The sequence below is a fragment of the Elgaria multicarinata genome, chromosome 4, assembly GCF_023053635.1.
Source record: "Elgaria multicarinata webbii isolate HBS135686 ecotype San Diego chromosome 4, rElgMul1.1.pri, whole genome shotgun sequence".
In the NCBI taxonomy this organism is placed as follows: domain Eukaryota; kingdom Metazoa; phylum Chordata; class Lepidosauria; order Squamata; family Anguidae; genus Elgaria; species Elgaria multicarinata.
Genome location: NC_086174.1, coordinates 55,880,896 through 55,907,793, shown reverse-complemented (window position 1 = coordinate 55,907,793; position 26,898 = coordinate 55,880,896). Strand labels below are relative to the sequence as shown.

Here is a 26,898-nt window from a genome sequence, read left to right as displayed (position 1 = left end):
AATGGGGAAAAAGCAGTCCCAGCTATCCCAGAAGAACTGAGTGCTCATCCCTGGTTCACCTCGTGACCTCCCAGGGATAAATGGCAGGAGTAGTCAAGACCTAAATTTAAAGGATGTAGGTGCTATTGTTTTGTTTGAATTATGTAGTAGTAAACAAATTTTGTAAGTAGTCACAGCAAACAAGTGACAAAGATTGATAGCAGTGTAGTCCTAATATATCCTCCAACTGATTCCATGTCACTTCATTGTACTGATCTGTATATGATGTATTACAGTTGGAAAAAAATAAAACTGAAAACTTACTGCAGCCATTTATCTATCCCAAAATGACTGCTTCAGTTTTAAATAATAATATTATTTTTGCCAAATGTTTGTAGTGCTTCGAAATTAGACATGGAAGAGTTGAAAAGAGCTTTCAACAAAGAGCTAGGGATTTCATACCTTCTTTCTGTGGAAATAATTATATCCTTTTGGATTCAGCCTTATAATTACATCCATACAGATCAGACACAGTGCACGGAGCTGCACTCAGGGGAATTAGGGGGAAGCTGTGGGAATCCACAAAAGCACCTGTGCAGACCAGCAGGGCTCCTTGGATCTTGTCCAACGTGTTAAACTGTAACTCCAAATGTCATTACAATAGATGTTATACAAAACCCATAAGAATAAACAGGTTTACCAGTTAATCAAATTACTGGCATTTTGGTAGACTTGGATTTTAGGGTTGTTGAATAATTAGACAGACATGTTCCTCTCTCACTCACTTCACTTATTTTGAGTTTGCAGGTAGCAGCAAAAATAGCTTTTGCCTGATATTGGAAATGAGCTTCTGTTCTGTTTTTAAAACTCTTGTGAAATCGCTGAGATAATTTGACAGATTATCTGAAGACATGGAATACACTGATTGATTTTATTGTCTGAAATTGATTGATTTTATTGTCTGAAATTGACATCAATTATTGCCTACTGGAATACAGCCACTATTTTTAAAACAAAACTTCAGATAGGCTAAATATTTTTCTCAATCCTTTCCTTTATTTTTAAATAAATATGAAAATTATGAAAAAAAATGAAAAATATGGGGAAAACATTACAACTAGAATATATATTTCATGGGCAAATTAGGGAGGCTCTTTTTAAAATCGGTTTCCACCATTCCCTCCATTTCAGCATTAAACTTTTCATGTGAATTGAAATGCTGCTTTTACTTACAGTTGGAGAAATATTATGTAGGCAATTGGTTATTACAATACAGAAGTATCATGATGAGAGCAAGGATAAGAGATATTCTTATCTAAAATATACCTCAAGGTTCCAGATACAGAAGAGAATAAACAGTAAAATGTAAACAATGCTGATGATCAAAACATGAAAGTTTAAAATAAAGCATACTTGGTGTGCTGATGGATGTCTGTGATTGAGGTCCCACTGGGAAGATACTATTTCAACAGATTTTTTAGCCATATTAAGTAAATTCATCCAGCCTTGAAAAAGGGACAAATGGGATGGTGCACTGTCTGAATAGTTTATACCTTCAGGAATATTTTCCACAAGAGCAATCCTGAGAAGACACAAAGAAAACAAGACAGTTTACAAAACTACTTGATATAAATTGTTCCTATTTCACAAGGATATTGTTATCATAAGTTTTTTGTTTCTTAAAATCTCTTTTTCATGCTTGAGAGGCACTTAGTATTGCTTTTCTATTTTTAAAGACATGTTGTTTTTATACTGTTGTTTTTATGTTTCTGATGGTTTTTAAATTTTGTATACTTTTTAATGTTTACTGTTTTAACTTTTGTGAACCACCCAGAGAGCTTCGGCTGTGGGGCGGTATATAAATGTAATAAATAAATAAATAAATAAATAAATAAATAAATAAATAATATAAATACTATAAATAAAGAGCATCATGCTCAAGCATTTGCTTTCCTCCCTGACAAACAACTTTGAGGAACTTTACCTATAATAATGAAAACTTTATCTGGTTCCTGTAGCAGAGGTAGAGGTTAAAAATAACTTGCTTTAGTGGTATTTAAAATTCCTTCAATCTACTCATTTAAGTTATCAGGATAATTGTGGAATTGATACTAAAATATTAGCTTGGAAATAGAAGGGAATTAAAACTCAAATCCCACCCTTTTTTTCATTCCATCCCGGAAGTACTACTTTCTTATTATGGCAAATGATTATGTCCTTTCATGATCTTCTTCTCGTACAATTATTTTATCAAGAATTCTTCCTAAACATGTTTCCCCCCGAAATGAAATAGGTTCAATTGGGAAGGGATCTTGTTTCTGTCCCTTTCCCGTTTTCACTATGATTCTAGAAAGCATCTTGAAATGATTTCCTATAATTTGCCAACACCCTATTATAAATAGTTAAACATATCCAAGGGTGCAGAATTCATTCTAGAAATTACTCAAAGTACTCCCCTCTTTGTAAGGGAAGAGGTGATTCATTCATCCTACAGATACACTGTTTAACGTGTCATGACTGGGAAAAAGTTAGATTGGTATATGGAGTGTTCTGTTCCATAGCACTCCATACAGTATGAACGTACTTTTTTGGAGTATTCCTCCACCAACTCCACTTTGAATCACATAGAAGCTATTTCTACTTGAGGCATTTATTATTAACTTGTGGAAGTTCATGGGTCCTTTTTATGACGTTGTCAAACTTTCATGCCTCTCCCATCGTTTTTAAGCTTCATTCCACCATTTTATAAATCACCGGAAATGCAGGAATATAAATCGCCATCAAAGAGGCAGTGTACTTCCGGAACAGTGCAATATTGCAGTGCCATCTACTGGCCATATAAATGAAACATATGGAACTTGCCCGCAAAGGAAACGGAAAAAAGGGGTGAGCACGTGTACTGTGCTGATAGTAATCCCACAAAGATTCTGGAAGACAAAGCCCCGGGAAAGGTGCAGGATTTTTACTTAATGTAGAGAAGCCCACAGAAGAAAGAAACTCTCATAGCCATTATCATGAGATCTCTTGCTCTAAAAATAAATAACATCTTGGTTCCCAACAATTTAGTAAAAAGCATTAACTTCTAGATATAATGATTATATTTAATTCCTCAAATTGATATAATTCATATGGTTTCTCTCCCTACCCCACCCCTGCCACACACTTCCTATGGCTGTATCTCGGTGAAATCCCTGCTGTCTTTCCCCCCCACATATGCACACTAGGGTCCCTCTACCACCCATAGTTAACCACCCATTGCCCTCCATAACCTCTGGTGAGCATTGCCTCCCCTGCTATGCCATTTCCTCAGCCTCTGTTGCTCCATGCAGCCTGTACCTTTGTGGATTGGGTTTTCTTCTTACTGTAAAGACCCAGCCTGTTGGTTAATTCTTGCTTTGTCTACCTATACTGTTTCCCCTACTTCTGCTAAAATTGACTTTCCAGAGCCTGATCACTGTGCACACCTCATGACTCCTGATTGCAGGCCATGGGCAGTGAGAGGAGAGAAGAGACAAAGGAGCAACATGAGAATGTTCTGTTAATCAGATCAGCTCTCTTGACAGTAGTTTTTTTTTTTTTACCCCTGCAGCAGCTTAAATCAAAATAGAATTGATACTTTTAATTTCTCCAGAACGTGTTTTTTTTTTTTTTTAAGAAAAAGCATTTCTAGTAGGAATCTATTAAGATGACATTTCAAAAACAATGGTAGCATTCTGCCTTGAGGTGGAATATGAACATTTTAAATAAATATTATAATTAGCTCGTAGGGTTGCTGTGAGGGTAAATGAGTTAAGAATGCAAAAGCATGTTTTTTGTTCTTACATTACCATTTGTCATGTTTACTTTAATGATGGGTTCTGATCTATGAAGTCACATTCAAATTCCAGATCATCTATGGATGCACTAAAGTAGAGTTATGAAACTGTCATTTAACCTTCTGTAAAATGGTGATAAAATTAGTGTGTCTCTTAAGACTTGTTTCAGAGAGAAACATGCTAAAATTATAAATCATTTCACATGTAAAAACTGCTGTAATAGTTAGGTGATACTGCCAACTCCTTCTGCAATGGTGAACCAGTAAATTATCCATTCCACCCCCTCCCATGTCACTACAGGTTGCTGGGATGTGTATGAAGTGTAAAAGCAGAAAGATCCCATAGGAACAGATCAGTCTCATCAGCCGTATAACCACAACTAATCTTAACAAAAGCCCATTGTAAAAAGAAAGAAAAATACCGTAAGTCTGCTCTACATTCCCCTCTTTTCCAAGCAGAACACTTTTAACAAGATGAAGCCTTTAAATATTTAACAAATATCTTATTCATTTTTCCAGTACAAGTTTCATTGATACATTATCTACTTAAACCCTCAGAACATTCTTGTGCCGAAAATAGTAGACAAGAATGCTCATCCTCACATAATAGATTAGGAAATGGAACAGAAAGGCTGACCTAGAATTTGCACTTCTGTTCCAGGATAAAAATATAGTCCTTTTATCTCTACCAACCTTATTGAAAGACTAATGAAGTAACTGGACTAGGTCTCATTAGGAATAATATTTGGCCTCTACAAGAATACTAATGAGTACATAGAATGTGCTTTTTGTGGATTGAGTACTTAAAATGTGGTTTTGCTCCACTCAAAATAGCAGTGGGTTAAAGAAAATGAAATCTGTGCTTAAATAGTTTCTAGGATAGGGTGCCCATGTGTCCTACTTTTACAGAGGACACTCCTCTATTTGTAGGTGCCATCTATTTTAAGGGCTATTCAGTCCAAGAGCTCCATCAGATGAGTGTTTTATTGCACACTCGTTACTGGGCACTCATGGATTTTTGTGGGTCCCTCTCATGACATTGTCTGCCTCCCGCCCCTTCTTGCCTTCTTTGTGCCACAAAAAACACCCCAGTAAGTCCAACTTAAAATAAAGACAGAAGTTGCCGGTATCTCCTGCTGTGCGCAAGAGAAGCAGTGCAATCAAAACAGCCCACTGAATGGGCCACGTGCACATTGTTTACTTCTTCTTTCAAAAGAATAAATAATAAGGGACAAATACCCAGGCAGAGAAGCGACGGTAAGCAAATGCAATTTCCCCGTGTGATGATGCTCCAAGTGTGATTTAAAGATAAAGAACATTAAGAAGGGAGAGTCCAAGGGCCTTGAAATTGACCATCAACAGTTAGCATCTGGACAGCAGACTGAGCAGTCATATGATGGTGAGCTATATTGTATTACTATTTAAATTACAGCAACGATTTCTAAATTTGTATCTATACATATAAATCACCACATATAAATTTTATGTAAATCTGCATCCTCTTTCATCCTCTTTTTTTCGTGATGCATAAATAACGAACTTATAGCCCTGTTCAGGTGTTTGGCTGAATTTGTAAGAGCTTAAAGTGGGTAGAGGGTCAGGGACATGCATGCTGGCACCACCCGCTACATCTCTAGGTACACTGGCTCAACCCCCTCTGTTCAGACCTTGCAGTGTTGAATCAGCAAGGTCTGAAAGGGAGTACTACTCATGTTTGTTTGAATGTGAGTAGAACTCTGTAATTGTGTTTCCTACCTTATCAGGGTTCCTGATCACATGGAGAGTTCTACTTGTATTCAAATGAACACAAGTAGAATTCGCTTTCAGACCTTGCTGATTCAACACCACAAGGTTTGAACTGAATTGGTCAGGGCCTGCATGCCTGGAAATGTAGGAGTGGGGTGAGCATGCACAGCCCCAACCTTATACCCACTTTAAGCATCCAGGCATTCAGGTAAATGCCTGAATAGGGCTCATCTGGGGCCTTGATCTGATGCCAGAAAAGGGATGTTAGAGAAATCCATTTGGGGCAGAATTGGATGTGTTTTCCTAGGCTTGACTCCCCCAACTTTCAGGCAGCAGAATTTGGGTGTGTTGTAAAAGATAGCAAATTGTTAGTTACTTTGTTATTATTGTATTTCTATGGCCAGGGATGGGAGAGGTGCTTATGGGATTTTCTGACAAATACCATAAGCACCAAAATAACTACCGGCATTCGCTGCATTGCCTTGGGCCAGCCCTGCAAATTCCTCTGTCCTTTCACCCTTTTGCCCTTTCTTCTTATGTCAAGAATACCTGTAATACAGAATCTCACATAGAATCATAGACTAGTAGAGTTGGAAGGGGCCTATAAGGCCATCGAGTCCAACCCCGTGCTCAATGCAGGAATCCACCCTAAAGCATACTTGACAGATGGTTGTCCAGCTGCCTCTTGGATGCCTCTAGTGTGGGAGAGCCCATAACCTCCTCAGGTAACTGGTTCCATTGTCGTACTGCTCTAACAGTCAAGAAGTTTTTCCTGATGTCCAGCTGGAATCTGGCTTCCTTTAACTTGAGCCCGTTATTCCGTGTCTTGCACTCTGGGAGGATCGAGAAGAGATCCTGGCCCTCCTCTGTGTGACAACCTTTTAAGTATTTGAAGAGTGCTATCATGTCTCCCTTCAATCTTCTCTTCTCCAGGCTAAACATGCCCAGTTCTTTCAGTCTCTCTTCATAGGGCTTTGTTTCCAGACCCCTGATCATCCTGGTTGCCCTCCTCTGAACACGCTCCAGCTTGTCTGCATCCTTCTTAAATTGTGGAGCCCAGAATTGGATGCAATACTCTAGATGAGGCCTAACCAGGGCTGAATTTTTGTGAACCGCCCAGAGAGCTCCGGCTATTGGGCGGTATAGAAATGTAATAAATAAATAAATAAAATAAATAAATAAAAGAGAGGAACCAGTACCTCATGCAATTTGGAAGCTATACTTCTATTAATGCAACCCAAAATAGCATTTGCCTTTCTTGCAGCCATATTGCACTGTTGGCTCATATTCAGCTTGTGATCTACAACAATTCCAAGATCCTTCTCGTTTGTAGCATTGCTGAGCCGAGTATCCCCCATCTTGTAACTGTACATTTGGTTTCTATTTCCTAAATGTAGAACTTGGCATTTATCCCTATTAAATTTCATTCTGTTGTTTTCAGCTCAGCACTCCAGCCTGTCAAGATCACTTTGAAGTTAGTTTCTGTCTTCCAGGGTATTAGCTATCCCACCCAATTTTGTGTCATCTGCAAATTTGATAAGCGTTCCCTGCACCTCCTCGTCCAAATCATTAATAAAAATGTTGAAGAGCACTGGGCCCAGGACTGAGCTCTGCAGTACCCCACATGTTACCTCCCCTCAGTTTGAGAAGGTTCCGTTGATAAGTACTCTTTGAGTCCGATTCTGTAGCCAACTGTGAATCCACCTAATAGTTGTTCCATCTAGCCACTTTTAGCTAGTTTGTTAATCAAAATATCATGGGGCACTTTGTCAAAAGCTTTGCTGAAGTCAAGATATATTATATCTGCAGTATTCCCACAGTCCACAAGGGAGGTTACCCGATCAAAAAATGAGATCAAATTAGTCTGACAGGATTTGTTCCTGACAAATCCATGCTGGCTTCTAATAATCACTGCATTGATTTCAAGGTGTTTACAGATTAACTTCTTTATAATCTGCTCCAGAATTTTCCCAAGGATGGATGTCAGAATGACTGGTCTGTAGTTCCCAGGTTCCTCCTTTTTGCCCTTTTTGAAGATAGGGACAACGTTAGCCCTCCTCCAGTCATCCGGCACCTCATCCATCTTCCATGAGTATCCCCCATATCATGTTCAAAACTACACTCAAATTGGGGTGCACCATAGCCCTCAGTTCTATCTATGCTCCAGTTTTTCTTACATTGATTTATACCAAGGGTGGAAAACCTTTTCCTCATGAGTAATCTGTCAGAGGCTACATGTCGGCAGTGGGCCAAAGCCAGTGGTGACTAGGGTCAGAGTAAGAGGTGGGTTTCTCACCCCTTTTCTCTTTTCTGCCACTCCCTATAAGGCCTTTCTATCACTCATTTATTTCTTCTTCTTTTCCACCTGGTAGGCTGCTAGGGAAAGGACAGATTGTTCCTGCCAGAGGTCACATGCAGAAAGCAGTAGAAATTAGCAGATGAATTCCTGCATTGAGCAGGGGGTTGGACTCGATGGCCTTATAGGCCCCTTCCAACTCTACTAGTTTATGATTCTATGAAATTAGGCCAAGGGACCATAGCTTTCCCACCCCAGATTAAGATCATTGACTAAAGTTAAATATATGTAACAGTCAAGCTGTTCTTTCAGTGATGCCAAAAGGTGAAGGTCAAGCTATCTCCACAAACTTCTTGCAATGTGTTTAAAAAAAATGGCAGTTTGGAATTTAAATGCTCTATGACACAACTACAGTAGCTATTTAATTTGTCATAATTTTGTCAGACATTAACTTTATAATGAATGTCACCTACTTTCTGTACATTCTGTCCCATTACACGAAACAGTGATAAATTGTTCTCACTGAATAAGAATATTTATTACAAAAGAAATTAGACGTATGCGCCAGCTGACTGCTACAATCAGTATTCAATCTAAAATGAGCTGGAGCATGTCACACACAAAAAGCTTCAGAGGAAAAAGGTTAAATGGTGTTACCAATAATCTGTACTCATAGCTGTCTTTGTAAGGAAGATATACGAGCCTTGAGGACCTGGGTGAAATCTATTTAATGGACAGTATTAAGGATGTTTCTGGCCTATAATTATTTGTTTTGTGCCCCAGCTACAAGATTATGCAATAAATGAATAAATACATAACATTCCAAAGTGCTCAGAATATTTATTTAGTAAGCACAATATATTAAACAATACAGCCTCTTTCTTCAATGATGTTTCAACGTGGGGAGGGGTTATACAAAGACTAAAGCAACATCCATTTAACCTAAGATCCTACCAAGCTTAAGACCACCATAGGCATTCTCAGGACATAGTAGCAGTAAATGATATAATATTTACAAATATTGATGCTTTGTATTAAAAATGGATTTGTATTTAACACACAGGAAAAAAGTGGAGATTGGATTAAAAATCATTTTGCAATATTTTGTATCTGAAGGCAACCATCCTGATTAAAAGCCCAATCCTATCAGGCATGGTAGAGGAATGAAGAATTCCAACACAATCATTCCGGCTCTCTCAAGTCTAATAAAAATGCAGCAGCAAATATAAAATATCTCAGATTTTATTTGTGTATTTGTGGCTTGCTCAGTTCTACTTCTAACCCTCTGCATCAGCTGTCATGTTTACATTGCTATAAATACAGGTTGTCGTGGTGCTGGAGCTTGAGCACCTCAAGGATGCCATGAGCTAAACCGTGAAGGGACACCCAAGACGGGAAGGTCATGGTAGAGAGGTCAGACTAAATATGATCCCTGGGGAAGGTAATGGCAACCCACCCCAGTATTCTTGCCGTGAAAACTAAATGGATCAGTACAACCAGAGATATGTCGATATACCATCGGAAGATGGGACCCCCAGGTCGGAAGATGGTCAAAATGCTACTGGGGAGGAACAGAGGATAAGTTCAACTAGCCCCAGATGTGATGACGCAGCTAGCTCAAAGCCGAAAGGACGGCTAGCGGCCGATGGTGCTGGTGGGGAACGACGAATCCGATGTTCTAAAGATAAACACCCCATAGGAACCTAGAATGTAAGATCTATGAGCCAGGGCAAATTGGATGTGGTTATTGGTGAGATGTCAAGATTAAATATAGATATATTGGGTATCAGTGAACTGAAATGGACTGGAATGGGACACTTCACATCAGATCACCACCAGATCTACTACTGCGGGCAAGAGGATCACAGAAGAAATGGAGTAGCCAACATCACAGTGATCCAAATATATGCCCCAACCACAGATGCTGAAGAAACAGAAGTAGATCAGTTCTATGAGGATCTGCAGCACCTACTGGATAATACACCAAAAAGAGATGTTATTTTTGTTACAGGAGACCGGAACACCAAGGTGGGTAGTAAAATGACATCTGGAATTACAGGTAAGCATGGTCTAGGAGAACAAAATGAAGCGGGACATAGGCTGATAGAATTTTGCCAGGACAACTCACTGTGCATAACAAACACTCGCTTCCAACAACCTAAAAGACAGCTTTATACATGGACTTCACCAGATGACCGACACCAAAATCAGATTGACTACATCCTTTGCAGCCAAAGGTGGCGGACATCTATACAGACAGTAAAAACAAGACCTGGAGCTGACTGTAGTTCAGATCATGAACTTCTTATTGCACAATTTAGAATCAAACTAAAGAGAATAGGGAAGACCCACAGATCAGTTAGATATGAGCTCACTAATATTCCTAATGAATATGCAGTGGAAGTGAAGAATAGATTTAAGGGACTAGATTTAGTAGATAGGGTCCCGGAAGAACTATGGGCAGAAGTTCGCAACATTGTCCAAGAGGTGGCAACAAAAAACATCCCAAAGAAAAAGAAAACCAAGAAGGCAAGATGGCTGTCTGCTGAGACACTGGAAGTAGCCCAAGAAAGAAGGAAAGCAAAAGGCAACAGTGATAGGGGGAGATATGCCCAATTAAATGCAAAATTCCAGAGGTTAGCCAGAAGAGATAAGGAATTATTTTTAAACAAGCAATGCGCGGAAGTGGAAGAAGACAATAGAATAGGAAGGACAAGAGACCTCTTCCAGAAAATCAGAAACATTGGAGGTAAATTCCAGGCAAAAATGGGTATGATCAAAAACAAAGATGGCAAGGACCTAACAGAAACAGAAGAGATCAAGAAAAGGTGGCAAGAATATACGGAAGAACTGTATAGGAAGGATAATAATATTGGGGATAGCTCAGACGTTGTGGTCAGTGAGTTAGAGCCAGACATCCTGAAGAGTGAGGTTGAATGGGGCTTAAGAAGCATTGCTAATAACAAGGCAGCAGGAGACGACGGTATCCCAGCTGAACTGTTTAAAATATTGCAAGATGATGCTGTCAAGGTGATGCATGCCATATGCCAGCAAATTTGGAAAACACAAGAATGGCCATCAGACTGGAAAAAATCAACTTATATCCCCATACCAAAAAAGGGAAACACTAAAGAATGTTCCATCTATCGTACAGTGGCACTTATTTCACATGCCAGCAAGGTAATGCTCAAGATCCTGCAAGGTAGACTCCAGCAATTCATGGAGCGAGAATTGCCAGATGTACAAGCTGGGTTTAGAAAAGGCAGAGGAACTAGAGACCAAATTGGCAATATCCGCTGGATAATGGAGAAAGCCAGGGAGTTCCAGAAAAACATCTATTTCTGTTTTATCGACTATTCTAAAGCCTTTGACTGTGTGGATCATAACAAACTGTGGCAAGTTCTTGGTGGTATGGGGATACCAAGTCATCTTGTCTGCCTCCTGAGGAATCTGTATAACAAACAAGTAGCAACGGTAAGAACAGACCATGGAACAACGGACTGGTTTAAGATTGGGAAAGGAGTACAGCAGGGTTGTATACTCTCACCTTACCTATTCAACTTGTATGCAGAACACATCAAGCGACGTGCTGGGCTTGACAAATCCAAGGCTGGAGTTAAAATCGCAGGAAGAAACATTAACAATCTCAGATATGCAGATGACACCACATTGATGGCTGAAAGCGAGGAGGAGCTGAGGAGCCTTATGACAAAGGTGAAAGAAGAAAGTGCAAAAGCTGGGTTGCAGTTAAACCTCAAAAAAACCAAGATTATGGCAACCAGCTTGATTGATAACTGGCAAATAGAGGGAGAAAACGTGGAGACAGTGACAGACTTTGTATTTCTGGGCGCAAAAATTACTGCAGACGCTGACTGCAGCCAGGAAATCAGAAGACGTTTACTTCTTGGAAGGAGAGCAATGACAAATCTTGATAAAATAGCTAAGAGCAGAGACACCACACTGATAACAAAGGTCCGCATAGTTAAAGCAATGGTATTCCCCGTAGTAACCTATGGCTGCGAGAGCTGGACCATAAGGAAAGCTGAGCGAAGGAAGATAGATGCTTTTGAACTGTGGTGTTGGAGGAAAATTCTGAGAGTGCCTTGGACTGCAAGAAGATCAAACCAGTCCATACTCCAGGAAATAAAGCCAGACTGCTCACTTGAGGGAATGGTATTAAAGGCAAAACTGAAGTAGTTTGGCCACATAATGAGAAGACAGGATACCCTGGAGAAGAGGCTGATGCTAGGGAAAGTGGAAGGCAAAAGGAAGAGGGGCCGACCAAGGGCAAGATGGATGGATGATATTCTGGAGGGGACAGACTTGACCTTGGGGGAGCTAGGGGTGGCGACAGCCAACAGAAAGCTCTGGCGTGGGCTGGTCCATGAAGTCACGGGGAGTCGGAAGCGACTGAACGAATAAACAACAACAAAACTGTCCCACCACACCCTACTTCTTAAAAGCAATCATAGAATCATAGAATAGCAGAGTTGGAAGGGTCCTACAAAGCCATCTAGTCCAACCCCCTGCTCAATGCAGGAATCCACCCTAAAGCATCCCTGACAGATGGTTGTATTGCAATGTATTGCAGCATTTAGTCTGGGCAGATTAATGTTTGTAATTCATGCAGAGAATGTTAGTTATTGGGCGGCTTAGAAATGTAATAAATAATACATAATAAATTAAATAATTACCAGTGAAAGATTATGCTGATATTAAACATTGAGGACACACATAAGGGCAGGGGGGAGTTTAAAATGGCTTCAATAAACCAACGGAAGCCTTGTACCAAATCTGTACCAGTTGAGGCCTTAGCTAGACCTAAGGTTTATCCTGGGATCGTCCCAGGGTCATCCCAGTTCATGTAAATGACACACAGGATATCCTGGGAGCAGGCAGGGACGACCCCGGGACAATCCTGGGATAAACCTTAGGTCTAGCTAAGGCCTGAGTCCCTGGCTTGGGGCAAAGTGTGCTATGCAAAACAACTCAGCAATGTGCACTCTTCCCAGTATTGGCTGAATCCCTGGTTTGCACAGCACACACTGCACATAGCCACTCAGCTGGAGTGGCAGAGGACTCCACCCAGTGTTAGCTGAGTCCCCACCCACCCATATCCCCACTATTATGCCCACTGTTACCTCCAATTGCAGATCGGAGATAACAGTGGGGATTCCTCCAGAGGGCGAGGCTGGAAGGTGTGTGTGCGTATCTATCTAACTATATCTATCTATTGCACACACAAATACACACATATGTATATACACACACTTCTATGTGCAATACATCATTATATCTTTGCCTCACCCATGTCTTTCTATTTTGCTTGGATGCCTTTTGGTCTCAAACTAACACTGCAATCCTAATTACATGTTCTTCTGATTATTTGGTATGTTAGTTAAGTTATATAAGGATCTGAGTTAGTCTCTGAGCAGAACAGTCAGTCTAGGCTAGCACTGTCTGCCTTAACTGGTGGTGTCTCCCAAGGCCTCAGGCAAATATTTTTTTTACAGCTCTGCTACTGAGACACTTTTTATTGAAGCCAGGGGCTGAATTTGTGACATTATACAAGTGTTCTGCCTTAACCTGTGAAAATATTCAAGGAAATTGTAGCCAACGTTTCTGCCTAAGCAAGGAACATGCGTATTCCATAACCTGACCATGAAGAAAAAGAACAAGAGCATTTCTACGGTGTTAGGTCGATGGAATCCGTTCTATGGAACACAATAAAATACGAAAGCAGGTCATTTAATTTTAAATCCTCTACAATTTCACCTTGAACTAGAGAACTGTGCTGAAAGAAATTCTGAAAAAAGGAACTGGCTTACTAGGTGTGCAAAAGCCAGGTGAGGGGAGGAAAAATAAAAGAGATTCGAAACATCGTGCCTAGCAAGTGATCAGCTGTCTCCTAAACACTGATCTGGGGCTGAGGGGATGGAAGTGGGAACACCACACCTGAACTGAGTCTGGGCAAAATCTTCCCACTACAGTTCACTAAATTTATTTATTTATTAATTTATTTATTAATTACATTTCTATACTGCCCAAGCCATGTAAGAACTGACTGAAGCCATCAATGTCCAGCTGGGCAGTAGAAAATGGTATCATTTGAATCTGAAGCAGCAACCAAGAGTCTAAAGGGACAGAAGATGGCAATGTGACCAAAAAAGGCCAATGGTCAGGTTATGGAGCAATCTGCTGTGGGTACTTGGTGGGATGAACTGCTTAGACTGAGGAACCATGCCTGGGAGCAGTTGGTTCCTAGGATTACCTGGTCCACCTTGGCTGGAAAAAAAAGCAATACCATCTCTGTCCTTATGGGTTAGATTGCAAAATTCACTGCACAGCAGAAATCAGGCCAGTAACTCCCCCATCCTGAGACCTTCCCAGAGGTTTGCTCCTGGAGCTTCTGGTTCAAGACTCCCAGTTCTTTACAGTGCCAGAGCTTCTGCTATCCTATACTACTTGCCCTATCAGGTGTACTATCTAGGCATCTTGCTTCACCTAGTTTTCCTTGTAGATAATCAGATGTCTGGAATCTAGTAACCATCATTCATGCCTTTGCCAGATCTGAATTAACTATCATCCTTTTGCCCTGTAAGAACATTGTGAAGCTTGGACAGAACACATACTAAGATGGCTGAAGCTCATGCATGAGTATTCATACAAGGATACTAACTATCGATCAGCTTTCAGATGTTATTTAAGGTGCAGGTGTTTTAAACCCTAATGATGTATGTCCTGCATAATTTAGGGGGCAACTGTCTCCATATGATCTATCCTACGCCCATCAATTGTGATATAAAAATGAACAGAATTTAGAGAAAGTTCTTTCAAAATGACAAACAATTCACTGGTAGTTATTTTATTGCTGATTGTCACGTTTTATGGTTTTTCTGAAGTATTTTGAAATTTTTATTGTATTTCTAGAACTTGATATTCACTGTCCAGAAACCATCTACCAAAGGGCATGATACAATTTTAAACAGTATTGTTGGAGTTCTGAGTCTCTACATTTTCTTCTGCTATGGCAATATAGGTTTGTTTATCCATTTATTTGTTTGACTTACATGCTCTTACTGCCTTCAGGGGATTTTATTTTTTTTATAAGCAACCACATCTCAAAGAAGTAGCAAACACTGAAGTAGAGCTTAATACAGTTTGGGAAATGCCCCCATCAACACCAGTCTTCTAGACAACTCTTTGCTTCCTTGCTTATCTGGAATACTTTTGGTAAACATACATAGCTATGGTTATGACACATGGGATTTCTTAGAACCCACATATTATCATACTGTCATAGTCACACACACCCCCTTTTTTTTTTTGGACAGGACTTGTAACATCAGTAGTAGGCTGTTATGAATATATGTGTTAGTACACAGTTGTGAGCCAGGATCTGAACTTCTACTATCTGTTATTTGACCTGAGGAAAGACACTAATCCAACCTTCCCCAACCTGATGCCCTCCAACTGTTTTGGACAAATGAGTTTTAGGATGCAATCCTACGCGAGTTTAGAGAAAGAAAAAGTCCTACAGCTCCCAGCATGTTTGTGTTTAAATATGCAAAGGATTGAGCCTTTACTCAGCCATCTTAAAAGCAGGAAGAAAGTGCACAAAACCATCTCTGGTTACAAAACAACACACACACACACACACCAGCTTCACCTGAGCCAGAGAAGAACATTATAGGTGCAGAAGAATTAACACCAAGGTTATTACTGTTTGTATACCACTGACAGTAATCAGAGGCAATCTCTGTTATTTGAAATAATAGTAGGGGTCATAGGGTGACCATATGATAAGGAGGACAGGGCTCCTGTATCTTTAACAGTTGCATAGAAAAGGGAATTTCAGCAGGTGCCATTTGTATATATGGAGAACCTGGTGAAATTCCCTTTTCATCACAACAGTTAAAGTACAGGAGCTATACTAGAGTGACCAGATTTAAAAGGGGGTAGGGCACCTGCAGCTTTAACTGGTGTGATGAAGAGGAAATTTCACCAGGTTCTCCATATATACAAATGACACCTACTGAAATTCCCTTTTCAATACAACTGTTAAAGATACAAGAGCCCCCCTTATCATATGGTCACCCTATGTAACACCAGTTGTATATATAGTGCTAGTTCCTTAACCATTAATTTTGTATACATTCCTTATACTTTTTCCTATCATTTTGTATATCCTGCCGAGCAAATAATGCAAAGCTATTTGGGGAGTCCCTCTCCATCTGCTGTGAGAAGGGTGATGGTCACTCTTGGCAAAGAGGGAGTAGCAGAAAACGGTGCTGCACTCTCTACTACTGTCAATTAAGCCTGCTTTAATTAAGAACGTGGGGTGGAGGTGCTCAAAGGGCAAACTTGTCCCACACTAATGTGTCTGCAAGCTAAGCATGTTGGTATTTGGCCATACCTAGTACTCATTTTTTAGCAAACTGATATATGGTAGAATTCTATAAAATTGGTAATACCCATGTAAAGCCAGTGTGGTGTAGTGGCTAGAGTGTTGGACTGGGAGTCGGGAGATCTAGGTTCTAGTCCACACTCAGCCATGGAAGCTCACTGGGTGACTTTGGGCTAGTCACAGCCTCTCAGCCCAACCTACCTCACAGGGTTGTTGTTGTGAGGTTAGAAATGGAGAGAAGGATTATGTATGCTGCCTTGGGCCCCTTGGAGGAAAAAAGGCAGATTATAAATGTAATAAATAAATATCAAATTTCTTTAAAAATTCACTTTCCCATCCACATTGTGCTTCTGGAGCTTTCCCCAATAATGAAGTCTGAATATGTGGGTGCTCCTAAGCCACTGCACTTGGTGCCTTAGTTAGGAAGACAGACGTTAAAGAAGTTTGTATGGGAGAGGTGTAAACTATGAACTTCTTTTGTGCTATTTATGTAAATGTGAGGCTGATACTAATGTAGGAGAGATGAATTTGTAATATCAATGTTCAATCTGCTCAATGCAGGCAACATATGACAATTTTAAAGAAGAATGTTCGCATTTTAAAACAGTCTCTATCAACATAAAAGGAAATTTGAGTTAAATGGCTTATACTGTCTGATGAGGATTAGACAAGGCTATCAATGGCTACTAGTCCTGATGGCTATATGCTACCTCCAGTATCAGAAGCAATATACCAGTTGCTGGGGAACATGGGTGGATGGGTGCTATTATACTCATGTCCTGCTTGTGGGTTTTCCATGGGCAGAGATATTTTGTAAGTGAGGTTCTGGTATCCTGCCTGTTACGCTGTCTTTATGGATACAATACAATACAATACAATTCACCTTGCATCTTTGTTTCTGTGAATATAACCAGAGAATTTTGTTATCCCAGTTATATAACAGGTTATGGTGCTAAGTTTTTTCCCTTGCATATTGATAGTCACCCACTCCAAAAGAGAAGTTTTGTTTGTTACCTCTTACCGACACTTATTTTGACAGTTCTTTTCTGAGAGTCCGTCCTCATCTTCTCCCACAATATCCACAGCCGAAAATATCAGTGCAACCAGAATTGCAAAGCAGCAAACCAATGCAAAGATCACAATGCATTTTTGCTGGGACTGAAAGAGATTAAAGAGATTAAAATGGAGATGACAAAAATGCTAGGAAATGATTGATGAAAGAACCTCAGGTACCTTTGAATATATTGTCATAAATGTTAGGATAGGGTTTTCTTTTAATACCTATTTGGCTTGATCGTTAAGTTATACAAGTTTCATTATACAAAAAGGTACTGCCATAACCCTGATGAAACATCAATCTGTTTTTTCAATATTTTTGTCACAATGGAAATTCATATTAAAATAATTTCTACATATATTGATTTTTTTTTATTAAGCATCACACAACCTGTGATATGGAACAAAGATCATTTTATTAGAGCATGCCAATCATCCCAACTTAGAGATGAAAGTGGAATCACCGTCATACTTTGAAATGGAAAGAAGAGTCCTATGCCAACAAATGCTGTTGATAAGAATAGCTATAGTATGCAAGAAGAATCAGCCATAGGATAAAAATTGCCCCTTCCCCATGCCCCAAGGGAAGTGCATCTGCTCGTGCACATGGAACACATCCTTATGCTGTGTTACTCTGGAGACACACCCCCTTACCTTGGGAGGGGGCATGGGGGGATGCCACTTGAAGGAAGAGCTTAAAAACTTCCTGCAGATGAGCTGGTCTGGATTCCGGAGGAAAGAATCTGCATTTTCCTCCTTCTTAACATTTCTTGAAAGCTGATCTGTATATGCATTGGTGGTTGCTGGATGAAGGAACTAATGGATTTAATTTATGCACAGCAAAATGTGGTTGCTACATAGTGGTGATCTATTCTATTTGTTTAAAGCAAATTAATTCAGTTTGATGTGCTTTGAACAAGTGACAATTTACATATAGTACAGTGAAAAGTGTATACTTCTTTGCAAAAGGAAAACTGGGGCTACCAATAATTATCACCCTAATACAGCTGGTTCAGGACAAAAATGGGACATGCATCAAAGTGTGCATCAATATGCATATCTGAATGTGGATGCTGTCTATCTACTCTGTGCTGCTATTAATAAACTTCCCTATCCACATTCAGGAACAACTGGTCCTGTATTTCTAAAGTGCAGTTAGGGCTGATTAGGGAATTTGTCTATACATGAACAAAATCTTCAAGTTTCATAGATTCACAGCATCTACAGCTTCAAATAGACAATTTTCATATTTTAATATTCATGTTTTATTTACTATTCTGATTGCAAATATAGAAACTTGGTATGAAAAATGCTTCTGCCATTTTTGTAAAATGATTAAATTTGGATGGCTTTGTGCTGCCAATTCTGGTCATGAACTGAAAGCACATTTATTTCAATGATGGCTAGAGGACAAATTTATTCTGTGGAATTTTAAAACAGCTGCATTGTAGCATGGTAAAATGCAATATAGTAGTGGAATAGAAATCTGGTTTTAAAATTGCTAAGTTCTGGCCTCATGGTCTCACCATAAGAGTTGCTGTTATACAGAAATGCATGTCAAGTCCAAATACCAATACAAGAGCAGAATTCTCTATAGCCCAATGAAAAAAAGCCATTGTGGTCCCATTGCTTTATTCTTGGTTCTTCCCATTTAAAAAAATATATGGTAGTTATGGAACCGGCAAACACTAACAATGGATAGATGAGCAGGGGAAAGGAAGACAGGTTTTTTGTTTTTGTTTTTTGCATGCATGGACAAAAACCATTCTCTCACATGTTTTCACACACAGTGCACACAAGTGCAGAACATTTATTCAGTCAGGTGCTTGCATTCACAGACATATATTCACAAGCTGCATACACACATGCACATCTTAAAGGCACATACATCCCCACTTACAAGCACATATACACCCACTCATATACTTTAATACTCACATATCCCATCTTACATGTGCACACCTCCCTCCATATGCATGCATCCCTGCTCGTAACCATATATGAGTATCAAAACTTCTCATGCTGCATGCACAAAAAACAACAACACAGGTCCATGCAGTGCACAGAAAATGGCAAAGGTGTTGAAAGAGTGCCCCCCATTACTTCCCTATTGGACTCCTTGGAAGAAAGGCAAGATATAAATGCAATATAAATAATTCTACAAATAAGAATTTGTAGAAACTATACCTTCATCTCCATTTCTCATATTTCTCTCTGCCCCTCAGTTCCAAATGTGTTCCCATTCATGGCCCCAACTCTGCACCTGCCCATACTGTCAGACAAACAAATCCTTTGAGCTATTTTGAAATCCCCTAAAAATTGTTTGCAAATTGTCAATTCAATAAAACTGTTCAAATACACAGCTTTATTGCATTGGATTTATTCAAAAATGTATTTTAAAATGAAGTTTCAGAACATGGCTGATAGGGCAATGCTAGGAGCTGTATGACTTGTTTCTGTCTAAACACGAACAGGGTTGCACCCTACATGTCTGAACTCATTATTCTTCATATTTAAACTACCTTATGGCTATATGAATTTTATTTACAAAACCCTACAACAGGTTAATAATTCAAAAATAAATTGAACAACTAATTTTTAGCTAGCACTGGAACCCCCATTATTCCCAAGGATGTTGCTAAAGCTATTTTTCGGGCATAAGAAGCTGAGGAAATATAATTCCCCAGATGTATGCTCAGAATAACATGCTAAGTACCAGGATTCCTGATAAATGTAGCAGCATTCTAGGATTCCTCCTTATTATGCATGAGTCATGATCCTAGTGTGACTGCCAGGTACATTTGGGGGGAGAAGAAGGCGGCTGGGGGGCTCATGCAGGGGGAGCAGGATTCAGGAATAGCAGAGGACACAGCTGCTGTGAAGAATATAGGGTAGGGAATTATCCTATTGCAAGTAGATACAACACAGTGTACTTTTCCTAAGTGATTAAGCAGTATTGTTAGGATTAGAAGTCTTCAGCACTATGCTAATAATCAGCAATCCACTTGCGGTCTAATCCTATGCGTGTTTAGACAGAAAAGAGTCCTACAATTCCCAGCATTCCCCCGGCAGCATGGCTGGCTGGGACATACTGGAAGTTGAAGGACCTACTTCTAGCCAAACATGCATAGATTGTGCACTTCAAACGTCACAACATTCCTAACAATGTCACGAGGCAAGTCATCATTATTATAACGATCCCCAAATTGCAGGCGGATGGCTGACGATTAAAAAATGGTGCCACAGCAAATGTTTTAAAGTTGGTGAGCTGCACGCCACAGAGTCTGCCTTCCAAACAAGCTCAAAATAAAATATAAACTGGAACTTTACATATAATCTTTCAGGAGTGCAGGTCTCTTAATGACATCTTTCAGCTGCTATCCTTTATTCTGCTTCCCTGTACACTTGGGGTGTGCCCTTGCTGCGGTCTCTTCATCTGCAGCCGTCTCCCCTGGAATATCTTTGCGTGTGTCTCTGCCCTGGACAGCACATGGTAAGGATTCCTACTTGTCTCATCCGACTGGAGCTTCTGCTGGTTACATGGCATCACTCAGTTCTTCAGCTGTTTTCCTTAGATGTTTTCTCTTACATCTCAGTATTTGTCCCCTGTCCATCAGTACCTTATATAATTATGGGTTATCATGTTGAATTATGGCTGCCTTGTGCCAGACTGTCTCCTGCTTTAAGAAGGGTTAGACTCTTACTGTGTCTCCTGGCTCTAGGCGTGGAAGATTTCTGGCTGATCAGTTGTAATACAGGACCTGTCTCTGTTGCTGCTGTATCCTCAGTTCATTAAGGGATGCTCCTGTAACTCCTGGCTCTAATAGTCTCCAATTCAATCATTAACTTTTGTGATGGGCTTGAGTTTAGACCTTGGGATAGAGTATTAGAAGTGCTAGATAATATGGGTCTGCCCCTGCTGCTTTTGCTTTTCTCAAGAATTTCTTAGCTGTTTTTTTACTGCAGATTCTACTTTGCCATTACTTTGAGAATACCCAGGTGTGTTAAAAATACCTGAATTTCTGGAATTTAGAAGCAACAAACTGGGGTGGTGGGTGGTAGCATTTTCTGAATGCACAGTGTGTGGAATTCCAGATCATGGAAAGTGTGCTTTTAGCTAATGTATGAATGTTCTGGCACTGATAAGGAGTCAATGTGTTTTCTGCCTCAGGGTCTCACATTTCTCTGAGAGGTGTTTACAAAACCTAGCTAAATAGTTGGCCAATTCCAGAAATCTCTGGACTCCCTTGACAGCTTAGGGTCATGGCATGTCTTGAACAGGTCACTAATTGACCAATATATGGTACTTCAGTTTGAATTTGTACCTATTCAATTTGATATTGCTCTCTCTGCATCTTTTTAGAAATGCTTCTAGTTTACATTCATGGTCCAGCTGTGCTTGTTATAGGTCATCTCCCTCTTCCACTATCAGCACATCATTGGCTACTGGCCAAATTTCTTCCAGAGTCTCTAAGGCTTGTGTCAACCTGCTTTGAAATACCTCAGGGGTAGAACTGATGCCCATTGGCATTCTCAGTCAGCAAATGTTGTCAAACAACTGGATTCTTCATTCAGCTCAGTATGCCAGAATCCATTTTTGACATCACAGATGGAGAATAGTCTTACTTTTGACAGATCTGGCTGATATACCAACTGCACCCTTATCTGGACAGAGATAGCCTAGCTGCAGTTATCCATGCTCTGATAACCTCTCGTTTGGATTACTGCAATGCGTTATACATGGGGCTGCCTTTGAAAACGGTCCAGAAACTTCAACTGGTGCAAAACAGGGCAACGGTTACTAACAGGGACTGGCCGACGAGACCACATCACGCCAGTCCTTTTCCAGCTTCATTGACTGCCAGTCCAGGTCCGGGCCCAATTCAAAGTGCTGGTACTAACATTTAAAGCCCTAAACGGCTTGGGGCCAGGCTATCTGAAGGAACGCCTCCTCCCGTATGTACCTGCCCGGACCCTAAGGTCATCTTCTGGGGTCCTTCTCTGCGAGCCCCTGCCAAAGGAAGTGAGGCAGGTGGCTACCAGGAGGAGGGCCTTCTCTGCTGTGGCACCCCGGCTGTGGAATGAGCTCCCTAAGGAGGTTCGCTTGGCACCTACATTATATGCTTTTAGATGCCAGGTGAAGACCTTTTTATTTTCCCAGTATTTTAACAGTCTATAAATAAATTTTAACTCTGTGTTTTAAATTTGTAATTTTGCATTGCTGCTGTTTTTATCTGGTTGAGCTTTTATATTGTATTTTATATTATGGTTTTATACTGTTGTTTTATACTTTGAATGTTTTTAATTTTTGTGAACCGCCCAGAGAGCTCCGGCTATTGGGTGGTATAGAAATGTAATAAATAAATAAATAAATAAATAAATAAATAAATAAATAAATCTTCAATAGTGGGCAATGAAAAATGACTTATTCTCAGTGCTTTGTTTAAGAGCTTTGGATCTATGCTTATTCTGAGTTTCCCTAATGGTTTTCAGATCACCAACAGACTGCCTATCCAGTCTGTACTTTTCTCTACTGGTTGAATAATTCCCTGCCATTGTAGACTTCACAACTCTTCTTTCAGTAGCCAATCTGTTCTGGAATTATACCTTTTATCAGTTTCATAGCCTGACCTACCTTAAGGCATAACAGCGGTACTGCACTCTGGTGATTTACAACCATAAACTCCAGCCTGCATTTCTTGTTGTTCTTTAGTTAGAAGTTTAGAGTTTGCATTTCCCCATTGGTTTTGATGTAGTGCATTTATAGATTCAAAGCTGATTGGGCTTTTCCAATGGAATACTGGGGTTCACTAGGTGGATGGGGATAATTTTGCAACTGGTACATGGTTGAATTGAAATGCCAATGCCTTTATCCTCCAGGCACATAGCTGCATATAATTGTTTATAATGGTTTGTTGACTTTTCCTGCAACATGTTTTCACTCGATCTGTTACCCATAGAATGCCTTCACTTTCACTGTCACTTTCCATATTTATGGCGTGCACTCTAGCTCTGGGCTCTTTCTGTTTTGACAGACACTTGGATGCATAGGGTTGCATTTGTCACAGTTGTGGCATTTCTTCCCATAAGCTGGGGAACTTTGTTTTTGTCTTGCACGCTTTCCCCCACAGTACTTGCATTGTTCTTTGGTGTTCAACGTTGCCTAACCCTATAGCACCCACATAACTCCATGCCATGCAAGGAGAAAAACACAAAGGCAGGGACAAGAGGGCCTTGGGCTCTGCAATTGAGCCTGCTCTCAGAGATGCTGTATTGGAAAAGCCAGGTGCTGAAATATGGGGGAAGAGGGAAGGAGGTGGCCTTGAAGCCTGAGGGAAAGAAGTGAATGTTGTTTAGTAGCAATGGGTGTGAGGAAGAAACAGCCAAATGACCTCACTTGCGTTGAAGGAAATTAACATTCACACTGCTTCTGGAGGACTGACATAGTGGGAGTCAACAATCAGTATGTTTCACCCTCAGACTACTACCCTGGCGACATGGGCTTTACACTTGTAGATGAAAAAGCTACGTATTTGTCAAACTAGAGCCTATTTTTTCTACTTTTCTCAGAAACTTTCTGAGCCACCTTTCTTGAAGGGTTGCCAGGTGGCCCAGTTGGTTGTGTGTGTGTGTGTGTGTGTGTGTGTGTGTGTGTATGTGCGTGTGTGTTTATTACAGTGATGCCAGAAATGTTTTGGTGAAATCCATTTACCTTTACCCCTGAATGTTTTTCTAAAGCTGGACAGATATTATTATCATCATCATCATCATCATCATCATCATCATCATCATCATCATCATTTCAGTATATGCACTTATTTACTGTACTTTTGGCAGGAGCAATTGGGTGGAGATATTTGGACAGGGGTCTCTATTACACAACTCTTTTCTCTTGGTTTGGAGCATAATAGGCAGTATCTTAAACTCCCCCCACGCAACAGGAACTAGTGGTTCCTGAAACAACTGGAAATGAGCGGCAACAGCATTTCTAGAACAGGGCAGGAGGTCTGCTGACCTGTCCCATTCTGAAAATGAGTGTTTCCATTCATTTGCAGGGTTATTTGAGGAACCGCTAGCACCTTGTGCTAGCAGTCCATTCCATCTGGGCAACAGAACTAGCAGAGGTGCAGCAGCAGTATAGGATACTGCCCAATGTATTTAATTCCCTCCCCCTATGTTTGTGACTGAAGTAAATCTTTTAAGTCAATGATTGTAGGAACATTACAATAATCAGGGGAATTCTAGTGCTTAACAAAAACCATTGTGTTAAAAACCGTCTGGTATCCAGGGCAACCTCAAAAGATGGAAACACCAGACACGTACATTATGACAATGGGTCTAGCTCACTCACTGTGTTTTTGAGATGATGAAAGCAGCACTGACTACTGCCTGGAAGCAATGTGTCTATTACTCAATCCTAGTGCTTCAAAACCTCTGTAAGGCTGCTTGGAGCCAGTAGTGTTGACATGAAGCCTTCTGCCATAAAGCACTACGGATATTTTAAAAGGCTGTAGTAAAAAGCAACATCCTTATCTAGCAAGTTTTCCTCTTATTTTTGTTTAAATGGAAACTCCTGCTGCTTTCTCTGGTAAAGATTTTATTATTATTATTAATAAGGACTGAGAGAATACATTATCATGTGGATGTTGATCTGGATACTTATCATTAATAATTCTTCCCTACCTGCCCTCCATGCAAAGCATTGGGCAAAAGGCGATATAATAATAATAATAATAATAATAATAATAATAATAATAATAATAATGCAAAGCATCACTGTAACTGAAGACATTTTTTTGTGGGAAGGGCAATGCCATCCATGAGCATGACCTTGCCTCACAAGTTATGTTCAAGATTCTCACGCAGGCATCAACTCATTTTACAGATGAATTGAGAATTAAATTCCTATAATGGCCTTGAGATTATCTGGAATGTGTGAAATAAGCAGAGATTCTGCTTGAGGTGCACTTCATTGTGATGCAAGAGCCAATGACTATGGTGTTTTCTAAAGTCCTTAAGAACTGTGAGCATATATTTAGTAACAGGTCCAGGCTTTTAATTAGAACATACATTTCCAAGAGCCTACTTAAAGTCCCACCCATCGAACCTGCTTTAGTCAGTATAACAAACAACAACTAACATTTCACACTGTTTTAAATGTTATTGATGTAGAGACACACCACATAAACAGAAGTTTTAAATGCTTAGGGCCAATGACATTGTGACGCTCTGTAGTATTAAAATAGTTACAGTGCTATGGTTCACTGAAATTAAATGAGAACAACAAAGACCCTTAAAACATGTGGAAGGGTGGCTCCAGCATAACAATTCTAGCATTAACTCTGCAGTGACAGAAACAGCATCCATTTAACTCTTCAACCTGTCAAAAAGTTAAACTGATATATTTAACTTGAATCATGTTCACTCATTCACAAGAAGCTAGGGTCTTAAAAAATAGCATAGGTTATTGTGACATGAGACCCAGGCCAAAAATTCTTTCATCCATACACTTAGGATTTCTTTGGGACATATTCCACAGCCAATGGCCTGGTTACCTGCAGCAAATAAGAATTATTTCCAGACAATCAGGCAGGGCAATTTTATAGACATTTTTTTAAAAAAATGACTCTATCTGCAATATCTATAAATCTGCATTCATCAGTCACTTTTATGCCTTTGTAACCTATACATTAGGCAGACACAACCCTCAAAGCTATAAGCATTTTATCTATATATCACATATAAGCAAAGCAAAAATACTGTGTTTCCTCTGTTAGATTTCATATTTTCAAAAATGGGAGGATCAACTACTCTTTCCTTCTTCCTTGTTCCCAGTGGTCCTAGCGGCAATTCCAGGTGAAATCTGAAAACATTACATCAGATTTCATCTAAACCCTTTCCCAAAGCTGCATTTTGTAATGTCTTGCCTCATTAAAAGATCTGGAGATATTGAAAGCCTGCACATCTTTGTGACAATGGAATTGACATAATAAAGGTATTAAACTAATACTAGCTGTACCCAGCGTAACATACGCCATTGTAGCATATCTTAAAGTTTATTAATTAAATATCATCGCGGGGGCGGGGGCTGCTTGGAGGCCGCCGATACAGCGCCGTCTGGCAGACCTGGGGGGAAGGGAGGGAGGAGAAGGGGGAGCAGGTGTCCCCCTCTCCCTGGGGTTCCTGTCAGCCTTAGGCCGCCCGCCCAGTTCCCATGAGATTAGGCTGGGGTCTGGGCTCGCAGCAGGAGAGTGGCCTCCCACTCGGCCACCAAGGGCCCCAGCCGTACCTCGCTCATGCTCTAGACCATGGCGCTGCCTCCTTCATGGAGGGGGGGAGCAAAAAGGCAGAAAGGGGGGTAGGATTACCTTGGAAAGCCCGGAGGAGTCGGGCGAGGGGCTTAGGAACCTGTATCAGCTGATGTTACACATTGTTACTGTTGCTTAGCAACCTGTATCAGCTGAAACCTGTACGGAAACATACCTAGGCGTTTTATATAGAGATATGGGTCTTGCAATGTCAGATAGTTACTTCAAAACAGGAGATAAATTAGGAGGCAGCAATCCTATCACATGTTTTCTATCATTTACATTGACTGTA

At 40.2% G+C, this 26,898-nt stretch overlaps 1 protein-coding gene across 1 annotated transcript in view; it reads right to left on the bottom strand.

Moving 5' to 3' along the window:
* The window catches only part of PLD5 (phospholipase D family member 5), a 127,020-nt gene that overhangs the window by 48,620 nt on the left and 51,502 nt on the right, over positions 1 to 26,898 (bottom strand). Inside the window, exons 2-3 of the mRNA XM_063125639.1 lie at positions 17,264 to 17,400; positions 1,393 to 1,561 (exon numbers count right to left, since the gene is read on the bottom strand). Of these exons, the coding sequence (XP_062981709.1) occupies positions 1,393 to 1,561; positions 17,264 to 17,400 (306 nt within the window). The remainder of the gene's footprint in view (positions 1 to 1,392; positions 1,562 to 17,263; positions 17,401 to 26,898) is intronic.